Source organism: Salmo salar, chromosome ssa01 (genome assembly GCF_905237065.1).
Source record: "Salmo salar chromosome ssa01, Ssal_v3.1, whole genome shotgun sequence".
In the NCBI taxonomy this organism is placed as follows: domain Eukaryota; kingdom Metazoa; phylum Chordata; class Actinopteri; order Salmoniformes; family Salmonidae; genus Salmo; species Salmo salar.
Window position 1 is genome coordinate 110,957,145 of NC_059442.1, and position 18,588 is coordinate 110,975,732.

Genomic DNA, 18,588 nt, shown 5'->3' on the forward strand with positions numbered 1-18,588 from the left:
GGTGCATCTTTAAAGTAAATATTGGAATGTAAATACCTCATTAACACCCCATATCTTCTTGTAACAGCGTTTCTGATTCCACGCAGGCTAAATGGATGTACATGTTAAAACCATTTCCTCTTAATCTGATTCAGCGGTTACCAGTGGTGCAAAGTACTTAAGTAAAAAAATACTTGAAAGTACTACTTAACTCGATTTTTGGGGTACTTTACTATTTATATTTTTTACAACTTTTACTGTTACTCCACTACATTCCTAAAGAAAAGTATGTTATTTTTACTCCAAACATTTTCCCTGACACCCAAAAGTACTTGTTACATTTTGAATGCTTAGCAGGACAGGAAAATGGTCTAATTCACACACTTATCAAGAGAACATCCCTGGTCATTCCATCCCTTTTACTTGAGTCATTTTCTATTAAGGTATCTTTACTTTTGATCAAGTATGACAATTGGGTACTTTTCCCACCACTGCTTTAGCTGTCTGAGTTTAATTTATCTGAAGTATATTTGTGGTGAAAAAAATGTAGGTCAACTAAATAGTGAGTAAGTGACCAACTTCAAAGAGCTACCTAATCTAAACAGAACTGTGTCTGAAATGGCACCCTATTCCCTATATAGTGCACTACTTTTGACCAGGGTCCGCATAGGGAATAGAGTCCCATTTTAGACTCAGTTCTATTTAGATTAGGTAGCTCTTTGAAGTTGGTCACTTACTCACTATTTAGTTTTGTTCAGCCAAGTCAAGACTTATCTACTTTGATCAAGTCAGAGCAGCAGATCTTTCAGTGTCACAGAATAATTTCCAGACACCCTGTGGACTGAGCAATTTGCTGGATTAGTCCATAGGCATTGTATATGTTTATAAATCATTGGATTAGCCTACAGGCTAGTTAAGTCTACAGGCTAGTTAAGTCTGCAGGCTAGTTAAGTCTACAGGCTAGTTAAGTCTGCAGGCTAGTTAAGTCTACAGGCTAGTTAAGTCTGCAGGCTAGTTAAGTCTACAGGCTAGTTAAGTCTGCAGGCTAGTTAAGTCTGCAGGCTAGTTATGTCTACACGATAGTTAAGTCTACAGGCTAGTTAAGTCTGCAGGGTAGTTAAGTCTGCAGGCTAGTTAAGTCTGCAGGCTAGTTAAGTCTGCAGGCTAGTTAAGTCTACAGGCTAGTTAAGTCTGCAGGCTAGTTAAGTCTAGAGGCTAGTTAAGTCTACAGTTAGTGTGTGTGTTCGGGTCCTATTGGGCTCTTGTTAGGATGGAGGTCCTCTTTTGGTTGGTTAGGGCTAGGGTCCTAATGGAGGTCCTCTTTTGGTTGGTTAGGGCTAGGGTCCTAATGGAGGTCCTCTTTTGGTTGGTTAGGGCTAGGGTCCTAATGGAGGTCCTCTTTTGGTTGGTTAGGGCTAGGGTCCTAATGGAGGTCCTCTTTTGGTTGGTTAGGGCTAGGGTCCTAATGGAGGTCCTCTTTTGGTTGGTTAGGGCTAGGGTCCTAATGGAGGTCCTCTTTTGGTTGGTTAGGGCTAGGGTCCTAATGGAGGTCCTCTTTTGGTTGGTTAGAGCTAGGGTCCTAATGGAGGTCCTCTTTTGGTTGGTTAGGGCTAGGGTCCTAATGGAGGTCCTCTTTTGGTTGGTTGGGGCTAGGGTCCATTGTAAATGGCAGGCAGAGTAAACTCAACAAGCTGTGATCCTTTTAATGGTGGTACTGCTTACCATCAGTGGACAGTTACACACACCGTTTGTTGACCAACCATGAGTCAGCTTGACCCATCTCCAGGTCTCTAGGGAAGTCAGGGCTTCACAGCTCCAGTTCTCTAGGGAAGTAACCTCCTCAGGGCTTCACTGCTCCAGTTCTCTAGGGAAGTAATCTCCTCAGGGCTTCACTGCTCCAGTTCTCTAGGGAAGTCAGGGCTTCACTGCTCCAGTTCTCTAGGGAAGTAACCTCCTCAGGGCTTCACTGCTCCAGTTCTCTAGGGAAGTAACCTCCTCAGGGCTTCACTGCTCCAGTTCTCTAGGGAAGTAACCTCCTCAGGGCTTCACTGCTCCAGTTCTCTAGGGAAGTAACCTCCTCAGGGCTTCACTGCTCCAGTTCTCTAGGGAAGTAACCTCCTCAGAGCTTCACTGCTCCAGTTCTCTAGGGAAGTAACCTCCTCAGGGCTTCACTGCTCCAGTTCTCTATGGAAGTAACCTCCTCAGGGCTTCACAGCTCCAGTTCTCTAGGGAAGTAACCTCCTCAGGGCTTCACTGCTCCAGTTCTCTAGGGAAGTAACCCTCACGGCTTCACTGTTACAGTTCTCTAGGGAAGTAACCTCCTCAGGGCTTCACTGCTCCAGTTCTCTAGGGAAGTAACCTCCTCAGGGCTTCACTGCTCCAGTTCTCTAGGGAAGTAACCCCCTCAGGGCTTCACTGCTCCAGTTCTCTAGGGAAGTAACCTCCTCAGGGCTTCACTGCTCCAGTTCTCTAGGGAAGAGCTGGAGCAGAAGGGGGATGTTGCTTCTCCACCTTCACAGCGGAATACTAGACTTACGTGTTGCCAGGCTGATGAGGAGTGAGAGACCAGTGTTGCAGTGAGAGACCGGTGTTGCAGTGAGAGACCGGTGTTGCAGTGAGAGAGACCAGGTGTTGCAGTGAGAGAGACCAGGTGTCACAGTGAGAGAGACCAGGTGTCACAGTGAGAGAGACCAGGTGTCGCGCAGAGCGAGAGACCAGGTGTCGCGCAGAGCGAGAGACCAGGTGTCGCGCAGAGCGAGAGACCAGGTGTCGCGCAGAGCGAGAGACCAGGTGTCGCGCAGAGCGAGAGAACAGGTGTCGCGCAGAGAGAGAGAGAGAGAGGAGAGGAGAGTTGGGTAAAATATCTTATTTTCTTCAAATATTAAAAAACATGTTAATTGAATTAGTTGTAAGTAGAATTGAAAACAACTGTGTTGGTTCAGGAGGAGCCAGAAGGAGGAATAATGATGTATTATCCACTATCACCAGGAAACAGGGTCATTTGGGTTCAGCTTTATCCTAAATCAAGTGTTTGATCAAAAGTGCACCGTTCCTTTTCTGTTGCTGATGTGTTGATTGTTACTGTAGGAGCATTTGGCTTCACGAGACAATTCTGTTTACATCCGACTGCTTGGAAGGAGAGAGAGAGGGAGAAAGAGAGAGAAGGAGAGTGGGAGAGAGAGAGAGAGAGAGAGAGAGGAGAGAGGGAGAAAGAGAGAGGAGAGCGGGAGAGAAAGAGAGAGCGGGAGAGAGAGAGTCTCACCCGCAACCTCTGAAGGTGGCTTAAGAGACGTGAGAAGTTTATGCTTCAGTAGTAGGTCTAAAGGTATTTTTTGGGCAACCTCTAGAGAATATACTGTAGTGTAAAAACGCTCTAAAGTGTATCATTCCTGTTCTGTTGGTCATGTGTTGTTTCCTGTTTCTCTCCTCCTGCATAGTTAAAAACCACTGTGTTGGTCAGATTGAAGGACCAGTAAAACCACTGTGTTGGTCAGATAGAAGGACCAGTAAAACCACTGTGTTGGTCAGATAGAAGGACCAGTAAAACCACTGTGTTGGTCCGATAGAAGGACCAGTAAAACCACTGTGTTGGTCAGATAGAAGGACCAGTAAAACCACTGTGTTGGTCAGATAGAAGGACCAGTAAAACCACTGTGTTGGTCAGATAGAAGGACCAGTAAAACCACTGTGTTGGTCAGATAGAAGGACCAGTAAAACCACTGTGTTGGTCAGATAGAAGGACCAGTAAAACCACTGTGTTGGTCAGATTGAAGGACCAGTAAAACCACTGTGTTGGTCAGATAGAAGGACCAGTAAAACCACTGTGTTGGTCAGATTGAAGAACCAGTAAAACCACTGTGTTGGTCAGATTGAAGAACCAGTAAAACCACTGTGTTGGTCAGATAGAAGGACCAGTAAAACCACTGTGTTGGTCAGATTGAAGGACCAGTAAAACCACTGTGTTGGTCAGATTGAAACCCCAGTAAACCCCCTGTGTTGGTCAGATAGAAGGACCAATAAAACCACTGTGTTGGTCAGATAGAAGGACCAGTAAACCACTGTGTTGGTCAGATAGAAGGACCAGTAAAACCACTGTGTTGGTCAGATAGAAGGACCAGTAAAACCACTGTGTTGGTCAGATAGAAGGACCAGTAAAACCACTGTGTTGGTCAGATAGAAGGACCAGTAAAACCACTGTGTTGGTCAGATAGAAGGACCAGTAAAACCACTGTGTTGGTCAGATAGAAGGACCAGTAAAACCACTGTGTTGGTCAGATTGAAAGACCAGTAAACCACTGTGTTGGTCAGATAGAAGGACCAGTAAAACCACTGTGTTGGTCAGATAGAAGGACCAGTAAAACCACTGTGTTGGTCAGATAGAAGGACCAGTAAAACCACTGTGTTGGTCAGATTGAAGGACCAGTAAAACCACTGTGTTGGTCAGATTGAAGGACCAGTAAAACCACTGTGTTGGTCAGATAGAAAGCCCAGTAAAACCACTGTGTTGGTCAGATTGAAGGACCAGTAAAACCACTGTGTTGGTCAGATTGAAGGACCAGTAAAACCACTGTGTTGGTCAGATTGAAGGACCAGTTAAACCACTGTGTTGGTCAGATAGAAGGACCAGTAAAACCACTGTGTTGGTCAGATTGAAGGACCAGTAAAACCACTGTGTTGGTCAGATTGAAGGACCAGTAAAACCACTGTGTTGGTCAGATAGAAAGCCCAGTAAAACCACTGTGTTGGTCAGATTGAAGGACCAGTAAAACCACTGTGTTGGTCAGATTGAAGAACCAGTTAAACCACTGTGTTGGTCAGATAGAAGGACCAGTAAAACCACTGTGTTGGTCAGATAGAAGGACCAGTAAACCACTGTGTTGGTCCGATAGAAGGACCAGTAAACCACTGTGTTGGTCAGATTGAAGGACCAGTAAAACCACTGTGTTGGTCAGATAGAAGGACCAGTTAAACCACTGTGTTGGTCAGATTGAAGGACCAGTTAAACCACTGTGTTGGTCAGATTGAAGGACCAGTTATGTAGGATGTTAACAGAACATTGACCCTGTGTATCTCCTGTGGTTATGTAGGATGTTAACAGAACATTGACCCTGTGTATCTCCTGTGGTTATGTAGGATGTTAACAGAACATTGACCCTGTGTATCTCCTGTGGTTATGTAGGATGTTAACAGAACATTGAAAGTAGAGTTAAATGCAACTGTTTTGGTCAGAGATCACTCACAAATAAAGTGCATTGTTGTTTCAGCCCGTTCTGTTCTTAACTCGTTGTTTCCTGTGTGTGTCTCCTGCTGTGGTTGTGTGGGTGACCTCAACCAGCTGTCTTCTAACCAATAGCTGTCTTTCCTGTTCTCCTGTGTTCCTCCTGCTGTGGCTCTCCCAGGTGGCTGCTCTGCTCTGGTCTTTACTCATTGTGTTTCTCTCCTCCCTTGTTCCTCCTGTTTATCCTGCTGTGGTCTTTGCACATTGTGTTTCTCTCCTCCTGTGTTCCTCCTGTTTATCCTGCTGTGGTCTTTACATTGTGTTTCTCTCCTCCTGTGTTCCTCCTGTAGGTGGCAGCCAGGGCCGGGGTGTACGACCTTCTCAACCAGCTGGGTTTCTCTGAGTTTGAGAACCTTCGGGACACGCCACTCGCCAGGCTCCGCTGCCGCTGGCAACGACAGAACATCCAATCACGTCCCTTCAGGGGGGCGTTCATCTGAGCTGAGGAGAGATCACCGTGAACTGCCAGACTATGGCTGCTTCTGAAATGGTACTCTATTCCCTATGTAGTTCACTACTTTTGACCAGAGCCCTCTGCACTCTAAAGGGATTAGGGTGCCATTTTATGCAACCTATGTCCTCCTGTGCTTTTCTTTTTTTATACCTTTAAAATGCAATAATTTTTTGTATTTTAAAATGTAATAATGCTTTGTATTTTACCCTCATATCACTCCGATACTGTATTATTATAATAGTGCTTTTTTCAAACCCACTACCAATGTTATTTAGTATTTGAATGGATTACTGTTTTAGTACTGTCAGTTGATATTTCCTGGTTCTGATGCATCTGCTCTGACTGCTGCCAAGATTCAAGTTGACATTTAGACTCATTTGCTCTATTGTTTCATTGTTAATATAGGAGGAGAATGAATTCATATTTTGTCCTTTTTGTTTAATGAAAGAAAAGGCGAGAACTGCCTCACTAGTATGGGCCTATAGGTTTATCAAAGGAGGTGTATATTCACCTGGCAGAACAAACAGCTTAGCCATTAGGGGTTGAAATGAAGGTTTAAAGTAGGGTTACTTTTAGGGTTAGAAACAAGGGTTATGTTAAGGTTAGTTTGAGGTTACGCTAAGGGTTAGAGGTAGGGAAAGGCTTAAACTTTGGGTTAGCGGAACTCCACCGCCATAAATATTCTGCCGGTTAAATAGACACCACCTTAACCAGAAGACAGAATTGTATTTGTCTGTACTAGAATGTATTTGAAAGTTTCTCCAGTTTAAAATATTGTTGAAACTGCAGACTTTTAAAATGACAGCTTCTTTGTTTAGATTGAATACATTTCTGCTACTTTTAATTAACATACAGTATCAGTGTCTCCAAGTCCACTCCCAAGTATTCGTTTGCCAAACTGCTGTAGATGCTGCCAAAGCTAAGCTTCTGCTCTGTGTTTTACTGCTGTTTGCATGTGCCTCGGTCCTCAGTTCTTCACAGAAGTTTCTCCAATCATTAAAGGGGTAATCTGCATAAGGTTCATCCATTTTTAGATATTTTTTCAATAATGATATATACCAATTGATCCTTGAAGAATATAACTTATAAACGCCTCGCGTTAAATCCAACTGTCGTACCCCATCAGAACCAAAAATATACGCTTGTTTTACTCCAAGGTTTGTAAACGATGTCAATGTAAACACTGTATAGCCTCAAAACATGGTTAAACTATAATGTTGATATCATGGATGGTCTGTCCTTGTATCCATGGCGCCGTCTATGAATTTGAGTGGTTACATTTTTCCAGAACCATCCCTCGGCCTTTTACCAAAACAGTGGTGGGGTGGACGCTTTATGTGTTTTGAACTGTGAATTTCCCCTTTTTAAAGGGTTAATATGGGATTGAAACAAGAACAAAGCAGTCTCTCTGCCACCTGTTTCGGTAAACAGCTGAGGGATGGAACTGGAGAAATGGAACCACTCTCAAATTCACAGACTGAGCTCTAAGCAGTGACCATATATGTACTAATCCCAGATTCTTCCTTTAACTGATATCTCTGCATACTTGGAACAGCTGCTGAAACCATTCATGCAACCCACTCATTTGAGGTTTCCAACTTGAGTAAAAGGTGCCCCCCCCCCCTTCTTGGGATATTGAGTGTGTCCCAAATTTCACCCCATTCCAAACAGTAGTGCACTACTTTTGACGTGGGTCCATTGTGCTCTGGTCAAAAGTAGTGCAGTAACTAGTCGTCCACCTCCACACGGTGTCCTCTTCTCTCCCGTCTCCTGCTGTCTTCTGTCTGTGTTGTTAAGAAAGTGCATTTTTAGGTGTTTGTCAACAAAATATTATAAGGATATTTTGAAAATCAGCCTCCAAGAACAGATAAATGTTTTAAAATATATGTATATATATTGGTCAGTAAATAAATGCAGTTTGTTTTCACATAAAGTCAGTTCTGAGGGCTTCTGGGAAGGATGTGTCCTTTAGGAGGAAAGCTATGGCCTGAGGGACAGTCTGTTTGTACTGTCATGCCAACTACTTGGCACTCATTGTCATACCAAACATGTTTTTCTTGACAACGACAGCAGTGGAGTTAGCAAGAGCACAAACAGATCTGGGATCAGGAATGTTATACCCCAAAACAACAAAATATTATCATTAAGCACACTAAAGCTATGTAATGGTTATCAAATGTCCGTCGACAGGAATCCACTTCAGCTACTATCATGTATTGTGTAAGCTATACCTGATACTTACATGTTTTTACAGTATTTCCAATGCCATCATGTACATGCTTTAGGAGCCATACAGTAGATCCTGCAAATACAGACAGCCAGAGTACAGTGATAGTCTGCAGAACAACAGTAGTCTGTGGATCAGGCTGGTGTGAAACTGTAGAAACAACACTTACTGTAGGTTTGCTATTTGTGAACTAAATTATTCCAACACCGCCTCGAATGCGTCCCAAATGGCACCCTATTCCCTTTTAGGGAATAGGGTGCCATTTGGGACACAATCCCATCTCTCTGTGGGTGCAGGATCTGTTTTGCATTAGAGGGCTGGGGGATGACTGTTTTATTGAGGAGTCCTGGGTTGTATTCACTAGACACCGAATGGAAGAAAACAAACCAAAATGGGAAAGGACTACCTGAACTTGTCCAATCAGAAACGCACCTTTTCGTTGGCAAAACGTTTTCAATTGTAAAAAAACTGTTTTGCTACGGTGTGCACACGAGTAGGACTTAAAGCTGTCGTTAATGGACAGTGGAGAGGCCGGACTTAAGTCTCCATGACTCATAACCATAAAGGGTTGGGGGGTTTCTGTGATGTCATTGGGCTTACTCCACTCCCCACTCCAGTAGGAACCAAATGATACGTCCGGGCCGGATGGCCTTGGGCAGAAATCTACACGTGGAAGCTGCCACGTCAACCATATTTTAGTATCAATTGGTAATGGTTACTGATACTCTTTCTCCATTGGCAGGACTTCCTGGGTGACATTTGGGCCGGCACCCGATTCCCTGTATTGTGCACTAATGTTGACACATTTTGTCAAAAGTAGTGTACACTATGCAGTGTACTACATAGTGAATAGGGTGTGATTTGGGATGCAGGCTCACTATATGTTACACCCACAGGAAGGCTGTATAATAATGTGTTCATGATAGCAGCAATGCATTCCTGCTTGTAATGCAACCATCATTCAGCTTAGAGAAACATCCAATGTCCAATCAGTTTACCATGTTCTTTACCTATCATCATACATTACTATTTAAACAGCCACGTTATCGCTCTCCTTATCAAATACATCATACATTACTATTTAAACAGCCACGTTACTGCTCTCCTTATCAAATACATCGTACATTACTATTTAAACAGCCACGTTACTGCTCTCCTTATCAAATACATCGTACATTACTATTTAAACAGCCACGTTATCACTCTCCTTATCAAATACATCGTACATTACTATTTAAACAGCCACGTTACTGCTCTCCTTATCAAATACATCGTACATTACTATTTAAACAGCCACGTTACTGCTCTCCTTATCAAATACATCGTACATTACTATTTAAACAGCCACATTACTGCTCTCCTTATCAAATACATCATACATTACTATTTAAACAGCCACGTTACCGCTCTCCTTATCAAATACATCATACATTACTATTTAAACAGCCACGTTACTGCATATCGGTTTTTATGAAGGAGCTATTAGAAGTGTGTATATATAAATGTATTTTATTTGCATTTTACATTTTAGTCATTTAGCAGACACTCTTATCCAGAGCGACTTACAGTAGTGAATGGATACATTTTTTTTCTGTGCTGGCCCCCCGTGGGAATCGAACCCACAACCCTGGCGTTGCAAACACCATGTGTTGCAAACACCATGCTCTACCAACTGAGCTACAGGGAAGGCTATTTGAACATTGTCCAGTACAGAGATGATGGGGTTTATGTTCATTTCATTCCATTGCATTTTGACTCCATTGTTAATCTTTTTTTATTTGTTTTAAAGCTAAATAAATATGAAAATGAATTCAACAACAGCATTTGTCACATTTTTGTGAATATCGTTCCACTAACTGTAACTCATTATACTGTACTTTCTTTCATTGTTTAAAAAAAAAAAAGTTATATTTTTTTAACCTTTATTTAACCAGGCAAGTCAGTTAAGAACAAATTCTTATTTTCAATGACGGCCTAGGAACAGTGGGTTAACTGCCTTGTTCAGGGGAAGAACAACAGATTTGTACTTTGTCAGCTTGGGGATTTGAACTTGCAACCTTTCAGTTACTAGTCCAACGCTCTAACCACTAGGCTACCCTGCCGCCCTAGGTGGCTCTTCCAGACAGCTTGGATTTTCCTGCCACACACGTTCTCTAAAATATTATGTTCCAGGGGAGAGATTTTCCTGCCACACACATTTCCTGCCACACACGTTCTCTAAGATATTACAGTATGTTCCAGGGCAGAGATTTTCCTGCCACACACATTTCCTGCCACACACATTTCCTGCCACACACGTTCTCTAAGATTTTATAGTATGTTCCAGGGGAGAGATTTTCCTGCCACACACATTCTCTAAAATATTATGTTCCAGGAGGGAGATTGTCCTGCCACACGTTATCTAAGCCGAGCGTAACTGCAGTGCTCTGTCCAACCACTCTGAAGGTCTTCTGTCAGATAAGAGGGAGACTAATAAAGGCTCCACTGGCCATCCAATCACACACATCCATTTGACTTGTTCACCTCGAGTCTATAGAGACCAGGGCAGGCGAGGTCTGATGCCAACTTGTATGTATACTGTACATTGACCTTGTACATGCTGACGAGTTCTTGCTGACCTCTTACCAGTTCCTGTTACCTGAATGAATACATTTCTAACCTCAAGGGTCTTTTCCTGGTAAAATGCCACCAAAAAAATCATGAATTTATTGCATCTCATATACTCAGTCTCCAGTATTGTGAATGTAGACTACTGTTTCTTGAGAGTAGTCTAGAAACAGACGGCGTTGAGAAGGATCACAGAGAGGAGTCTAGAAACAGACAGCTGTGAGAAGGATTATAGAGGAGTCTAGAAACAGACAGCGGTGAGAAGGATTATAGAGGAGTCTAGAAACAGACAGCGGTGAGAAGGATTATAGAGAGGAGTCTAGAAACAGACAGCGGTGAGAAGGATTATAGAGAGTCTAGAAACAGACAGCGGTGAGAAGGATTATAGAGAGGAGTCTAGAAACAGACAGCGGTGAGAAGGATTATAGAGAGGAGTCTAGAAACAGACAGCGGTGAGAAGGATTATAGAGAGGAGTCTAGAAACAGACAGCGGTGAGAAGGATTATAGAGAGGAGTCTAGAAACAGACAGCGGTGAGAAGGATTATAGAGAGGAGTCTAGAAACAGACAGCGGTGAGAAGGATTATAGAGGAGTCTAGAAACAGACAGCGGTGAGAAGGATTATAGAGGAGTCTAGAAACAGACAGCGGTGAGAAGGATCCTAGAGAAGAGTCTAGAAACAGACAGCGGTGAGAAGGATCATAGAGGAGTCTAGAAACAGACAGTGGTGAGAAGGATCCTAGAGAGGAGTCTAGAAACAGACAGCAGTGAGAAGGATCCTAGAGAGGAGTCTAGAAACGGACAGTGGTGAGAAGGATCCTAGAGAGGAGTCTAGAAACAGACAGCGGTGAGAAGGATCCTAGAGAGGAGTCTAGAAACGGACAGTGGTGAGAAGGATTATAGAGGAGTCTAGAAACAGACAGCGGTGAGAAGGATTATAGAGGAGTCTAGAAACAGACAGCGGTGAGAAGGATTATAGAGGAGTCTAGAAACAGACAGCGGTGAGAAGGATCATAGAGGAGTCTAGAAACAGACAGCGGTGAGAAGGATTATAGAGGAGTCTAGAAACAGACAGTGGTGAGAAGGATTATAGAGAGGAGTCTAGAAACAGACAGCGGTGAGAAGGATCATAGAGAGCACAACAACACACTTCAATGTTGGAAACGTAAAGATTCCAGGAGAGAAGATTGACGTGAAGGCCAGCTCTTCTGAAATTTGGAAACTAAACTGACGACTAAACTGAAGCTTAGTGGTCCTGACAAATAGGTATCAGGCCAGCACATCAGATCAGAGCAGACTGAAGTCCTGAGGAAAGGGTACCAGCCATTACGTCAGATCAGAGCAGACTGAAGTCCTGAGGAAAGGGTACCAGCCATTACGTCAGAGCAGACTGAAGTCCTGAGGAAAGGGTACCAGCCATTATGTCATATCAGAGCAGACTGAAGTCCTGAGGAAAGGGTACCAGCCATTACGTCAGATCAGAGCAGACTGAAGTCCTGAGGAAAGGGTACCAGCCATTACGTCAGATCAGAGCAGACTGAAGTCCTGAGGAAAGGGTACCAGCCATTACGTCAGATCAGAGCAGACTGAAGTCCTGAGGAATGGGTACCAGCCATTACATCAGATCAGAGCAGACTGAAGTCCTAAGGAATGGGTACCAGCCATTACATCAGATCAGAGCATACTGAAGTCCTGAGGAAAGGGTACCAGCCCACAGGTCAGATCAGAGCAGACTGAAGTCCTGAGGAAAGGGTACCAGCCATTACGTCAGATCAGAGCAGACTGAAGTCCTAAAGAAAGGGTACCAGCCAGCAGGTCAGATCAGAGCAGACTGAAGTCCTGAGGAAAGGGTACCAGCCATTACGTCAGATCAGAGCATACTGAAGTCCTGAGGAAAGGGTACCAGCCCACAGGTCAGATCAGAGCAGACTGAAGTCCTGAGGAAAGGGTACCAGCCATTACGTCAGATCAGAGCATACTGAAGTCCTGAGGAAAGGGTACCAGCCATTACGTCAGATCAGAGCAGACTGAAGTCCTAAAGAAAGGGTACCAGCCAGCAGGTCAGATCAGAGCAGACTGAAGTCCTGAGGAAAGGGTACCAGCCATTACGTCAGATCAGAGCAGACTGAAGTCCTGAGGAAAGGGTACCAGCCATTACGTCAGATCAGAGCAGACTGAAGTCCTGAGGAAAGGGTACCAGCCATTACGTCAGATCAGAGCAGACTGAAGTCCTGAGGAATGGGTACCAGCCATTACATCAGATCAGAGCAGACTGAAGTCCTAAGGAATGGGTACCAGCCATTACATCAGATCAGAGCATACTGAAGTCCTGAGGAAAGGGTACCAGCCCACAGGTCAGATCAGAGCAGACTGAAGTCCTGAGGAAAGGGTACCAGCCATTACGTCAGATCAGAGCAGACTGAAGTCCTTAAGAAAGGGTACCAGCCAGCAGGTCAGATCAGAGCAGACTGAAGTCCTGAGGAAAGGGTACCAGCCATTACGTCAGATCAGAGCAGACTGAAGTCCTGAGGAATGGGTACCAGCCATTACATCAGATCAGAGCAGACTGAAGTCCTAAGGAATGGGTACCAGCCATTACATCAGATCAGAGCATACTGAAGTCCTGAGGAAAGGGTACCAGCCCACAGGTCAGATCAGAGCAGACTGAAGTCCTGAGGAAAGGGTACCAGCCATTACATCAGATCAGAGCAGACTGAAGTCCTGAGGAAAGGGTACCAGCCATTACGTCAGATCAGAGCCGACCGAAGTCCTAAAGAAAGGGTACCAGCCAGCAGGTCAGATCAGAGCAGACTGAAGTCCTGAGGAAAGGGTACCAGCCATTACGTCAGATCAGAGCAGACTGAAGTCCTAAAGAAAGGGTACCAGCCAGCAGGTCAGATCAGAGCAGACTGAAGTCCTGAGGAAAGGGTACCAGCCATTACGTCAGATCAGAGCAGACTGAAGTCCTAAAGAAAGGGTACCAGCCAGCAGCTCAGATCAGAGCAGACTGAAGCTCCCTTGGCTAAGCTGGCCCTGCTTTAAAAGGCTGATATCCCAGATCAGTTCCCCACCGTCCCTCCCGTTCTCTAAGACCATAACATGCTTATCACCTAAAATATGGAAGTTTAGGATTTTATCTCATCGCAGCCCTATTTTGGACTAATGAAAATGGAAACTAAGTGGTCATGATGAAATGACCTTTGTAGTTTACAACAGCTGAGGATTTAGCCATGCTAAAGTACATCACCAGGATATCATGTTCAATAGTCATGCTAAAGGACATCACCAGGATATCATGTTCAATAGTCATGCTAAAGGACATCACCAGGATATCATGCAGAACACAAGGCAAGATACACACAACTGAACCAATTCCTTCCATCTATATTCTTACTTGAAAGAGAATTTATAATATATGTATTATTATTATTATTCATTTCAGTATTGCTATGAACAACAAGGACACCTCTCTTCTATTCCATCGCCATAAAAAAAAAAACATCAAGATATGTCTTGTAGGAGATAAAAGCTATTCTGTTCCAGTAGGTAGCTAACTTGACTCCAGGTCACGATAAGCTCTAAGACATGAAGTCCGACCGTGGTCCAGGGCGGTGAGGTGATATGGCGGCCCTCGCTCCTCTGGACTTTGAAATGTTTTCCAGGCTGGTTCAGATCCCCTCTCCAACGTGAAACCCAACCAGTTCTGAGGGATCCTAAGATTAGCAGAGACAAAGAGCTGCGTTGAGAGCTGAGCGGCTAGGAGGGATGTAATTAACTTGATGTGAAAAGCCTTCCCTCCAGAGATGAGAGAGGAGTGCTGAGGACTCAGGGGAGAAGGTTGGAGGTGGACTGGAGGACACTCCCAACTAGCATCCCTTTTCACAGCTTATATCATCCCCTTTGATATTTCTGATGTGATTTAGAAGAGTAGTATCAGACTCCAATGAGAGGGAAGTGAATTGAATCCATTAGCCTGGCTTACAAATAGGGATGTGATCAGTGACAATACATTCATATCACCGGGAAATCTCCCTATGTATTTTGAGGAAGCAGTAGTGTTCTTTAAATTCATACTGTAAAAATGACACTGAGTGAACAAAACATTATGAACACCTTCCTAATATTGAGTTGCATCACCTTTTGCCCTCAGAACAGCCTCAAATCGTCAGGGCGTTCCACAGTGATGCTGGCCCATGTTGACTCCATTGCTTCCCACAGTTGTGTCAAGCTGGATGTCCTTTGGGTGGTGGACCATTCTTGATAAACACAGGAAACTAATGAGCGTGAAAAACCCAGCAGCGTTGCAGTTCTTGACACACTCAAACCGGTGCTTCTGGCACCTACTACCATACCCAATTCAAAGGCACTTACATATTTTGTCTTACCCATTCACCCTCTGAATGGCACATATACACAATCCATATGTCTCAATTGTCTCAAGGCTTAAACATCCTTCTTTAACCTGTGTCCACCTCTCCATCAATAAGGGATCATAGCTTTCACCTGGATTCACCTGGTCAGTCTATGTCATGGAAAGAGCATGTTTTGTTTTGTACACTCAGTGTATGTCCCTGTAAAAAGTCACTGCCCTCAGCAGAAAGTAGTCAGCAGAACTCTTTCAAATGGAATTCATTGTCAGAATCCTACACTTAAAGAGTATATTTGTGTCATTTTTGTGAAAAGTGTTGATCAAATATTATACAAGTCAGCAGCACATCTGTCAGGGCCTTCTGTCTGTCCTGACTGAGGGAGAGAGAGAGAGACAGGGGAACTTAATAACAACCTCTAAAACGCAGGGTTGTGACTTGGCAGGCTCTCTCTCTCTCTCTCTGCCTCTCCCTCTCTTTCTCTCTCTCCCCCTCTCTCTCTCGCTGCCTCTCCCTCTCTCCCCCTCTCACTTTCTCTCTCTGCCTCTCCCTCTCTTTCTCTCTCTCCCCCTCTCTCTCTCTGCCTCTCTCGCTGCCTCTCCCTCTCTCCCCCTCTCACTCTCTCTCTCTGCCTCTCTCTCTCGCTCTCGCTCTCTCTCTCTGCCTCTCCTTCTCTCTGTCTCTCTCTCGACCTCTTTTGTCTCTCTCTCTGTCTCTCTCTTCCTCTGCCTCTCTGTCTCTCGTACTCCCCCTCTCTCTCTTACTCCTTACCCCTCTTTCTGTCTTCCCTCCCCTCCCCCCTCTTTCTCTCTACCCCCTCTCTCTCTTACTCCTTACCCCTCTTTCTGTCTTCCCTCCCCTCCCCCCTCTTTCTCTACCCATTCTCTCTCTTATCCCTTACCCCTCTTTCGTCGTCCCTCCCCCTCCCCCCTCTTTCTCTCTACCCCCTCTCTCTCTTACGCCGTACCCCTCTTTCTGTCTTCCCTCCTCCCCTCTCTCTCTACCCCCTCTCTCTCCCCTCTCTCCCCCTCTCTTCACTCAAACTGATCTGCAGTCAGTCTAGCTAGCAGCTGCTTTGCATCTCCATGCATTGGAGAGATGAATAGTAACATATTCTGGGCACGCTGGCATGGCTCGCCCATATTACAGCACACATAGAGGAATTCAAAGCACCCTGCCTTCCTCCACTAGTCCTTCTTCCATTAATCCGTTCTTCCACTAGTCCTTCCTCCACTAGTCCTTCTTTCATTAATCCGTTCTTCCACTAGTCCTTCCTCCACTAGTCCTTCCTCCACTAGTCCTTCTTTCATTAATCCGTCCTTCCACTAGTCCTTCCTCCACTAGTCCTTCCTCCATTAGTCCTTCCTCCACTAGTTCTCTCCTCCACTAGTCCTTCCTCCACTAGTCCTTTCCTCCACTAGTCCTTTCCTCCACTAGTCCTTCCTCCACTAGTCATTTCCTCCACTAGTCTTTCCTCCTCTAGTTCTTCCTCTACTAGTCTTTCCTCCACTAGTCTTTCCTCCACTAGTCCTTCCTCCACTAGTCCTTCCCTCCACGAGTCTTTCCTCCACTAGTCCTTCCTCCACTAGTCCTTTCTCCACTAGTCCTTCCTCCACTAGTCCTTTCCTCCACTAGTCCTTCCTCCACTAGTCCTTTCCTCCACTAATCCTTTCTCCACTAGTCCTTCCTCCACTAATCCTTTCCTCCACTAGTCTTTCCTCCACCAGTCCTTCCTCCACTAGTCTTTCCTCCACTAGTCCTTTCCTCCACTAGTCCTTCCTCCACTAGTCCTTCCTCCACTAGTCATTCCTCCACTAATCCTTCCTTCATTAGTCCTTTCCTCCACTAGTCCTTCCTCCACTAGTCCTTTCCTCCACTAGTCCTTCCTCCACTAGTCCTTCCTCCACCTCCACTCGTCCTTCCTCCACTAGTCCTTCCTCCACTAGTCCTTCCTCCACTATTCCTTCCTCCACTAGTCCTTTCCTCCACTAGTCTTTTCCTCCACTAGTCCTTTCCTCCACTAGTCCTTCCTCCACTAGTCCTTCCTCCACTATTCCTTCCTCCACCTCCACTAGTCCTTCCTCCACTAGTCCTTCCTCCACTAGTCCTTCCTCCACCTCCACTAGTCCTTCCTCTACTAGTCTTTCCTCCAACTCCACCAGTCCTTCCTCCACCTCCACTAGTCCTTCCTCCACTAGTCCTTCCTCCACTAGAGATTCCTCTACTAGTCTTTCCTCCACCTCCACTAGTCCTTCCTCCACCTCCACTAGTCCTTCCTCCACTAGTCCTTCCTCCACTAGTCCTTTCCTCCACTAGTCCTTCCTCCACTAGTCCTTCCTCCACCTCCACTAGTCCTTCCTCCACTAGTTCTTTCCTCCACTAGTCCTTCCTCCACTAGTCCTTCCTCCACTAGTCCTTCCTCTACTAGTCCTTTCCTCCACTAGTCCTTTCCTCCACTAGTCCTTCCTCCACTAGTCCTTCCTCCACTAGTCCTTCCTCCACCTCCACTCGTCCTTCCTCCACTAGTCCTTCCTCCACTAGTCCTTCCTCCACTAGTCCTTTCCTCCACTAGTCCTTCCTCCACCAGTCTTTCTTCCACTAGTCTTTCTCCACTAGTCCTTTCCTCCACTAGTCGTTCCTCCACTAGTCCTTTCCTCCACTAGTCCTTCCTCCACTAGTCCTTCCTCCACTAGTCCTTCCTCCACTAGTCCTTCCTCCACCTCCACTAGAGCTTCCTCCACTAGTCCTTCCTCTACTAGTCCTTTCCTCCACTAGTCCTTTCCTCCACTAGTCCTTCCTCTACTAGTCCTTTCCTCCACTAGTCCTTCGTCCACTAGTCCTTCCTCCACTAGTCCTTCCTCTACTAGTCTTCCCTCTACTAGTCCTTTCCTCCACTAGTCTTTCCTCCACAAGTTCTTTCCTCCATTAGTCCTTCCTCCAGTAGTCCTTCCTCCACTAGTCCTTTCCTCCACTAGTCCTTCCTCCACTAGTCCTTCCTCCACCTCCACTAGTCCTTCCTCCACCTCCACTAGTCCTTTCCTCCACTAGTCTTTCCTCCACTAGTCATTCCTCCACCTCCACTAGTCCTTCCTCCACCTCCACTAGTCCTTTCCTCCACGAGTCCTCCCTCCACTAGTCTTTTCTCCACGAGTCCTTCCTCCACTAGTCTTTCCTCCACTAGTCCTTCCTCCACTAATCCAGTAGTCCTTCCTCCAGTAGTCCTTCCTCACTAGTCCTTTCCTCCACTAGTCCTTCCTCCACTAGTCCTTTCCTCCACTAGTCCTTCCTCCACTAGTCCTTCCTCCACCTCCACTCGTCCTTCCTCCACTAGTCCTTCCTCCACTAGTCCTTCCTCCACTAGTCCTTTCCTCCACTAGTCCTTCCTCCACTAGTCCTTCCTCCACCTCCACTAGTCCTTCCTCCACCTCCACTAGTCCTTCCTCCACTAGTCCTTCCTCTACTAGTCTTTCCTCCACCTCCACTAGTCCTTCCTCCACCTCCCCTAGTCCTTCCTCCACTAGTCCTTCATCCACTAGTCCTTCCTCTACTAGTCTTTCCGCCACCTCCACTAGTCCTTCCTCCACCTCCACTAGTCCTTCCTCCACCTCCACTAGTCCTTCCTCCACTAGTCCTTCCTCAACTAGTCCTTTCCTCCACTAGTCCTTCCTCCACTAGTC

The 18,588-nt window shown here is 45.4% G+C and overlaps 1 protein-coding gene across 3 annotated transcripts in view; it reads left to right on the top strand.

The window, feature by feature from the left end:
• pald1a (phosphatase domain containing paladin 1a) overlaps positions 1-9,758 on the top strand; it is a 161,013-nt gene extending 151,255 nt beyond the window's left edge. For all 3 annotated transcript variants that reach the window (XM_045687471.1, XM_045687472.1, XM_045687469.1), the window contains one exon: positions 5,548-9,758. In XM_045687471.1, the coding sequence (XP_045543427.1) occupies positions 5,548-5,697 (150 nt within the window). In that variant the 3' untranslated portion in view covers positions 5,698-9,758. The remainder of the gene's footprint in view (positions 1-5,547) is intronic.
• The last annotated feature ends 8,830 nt before the right edge of the window (positions 9,759-18,588 follow it).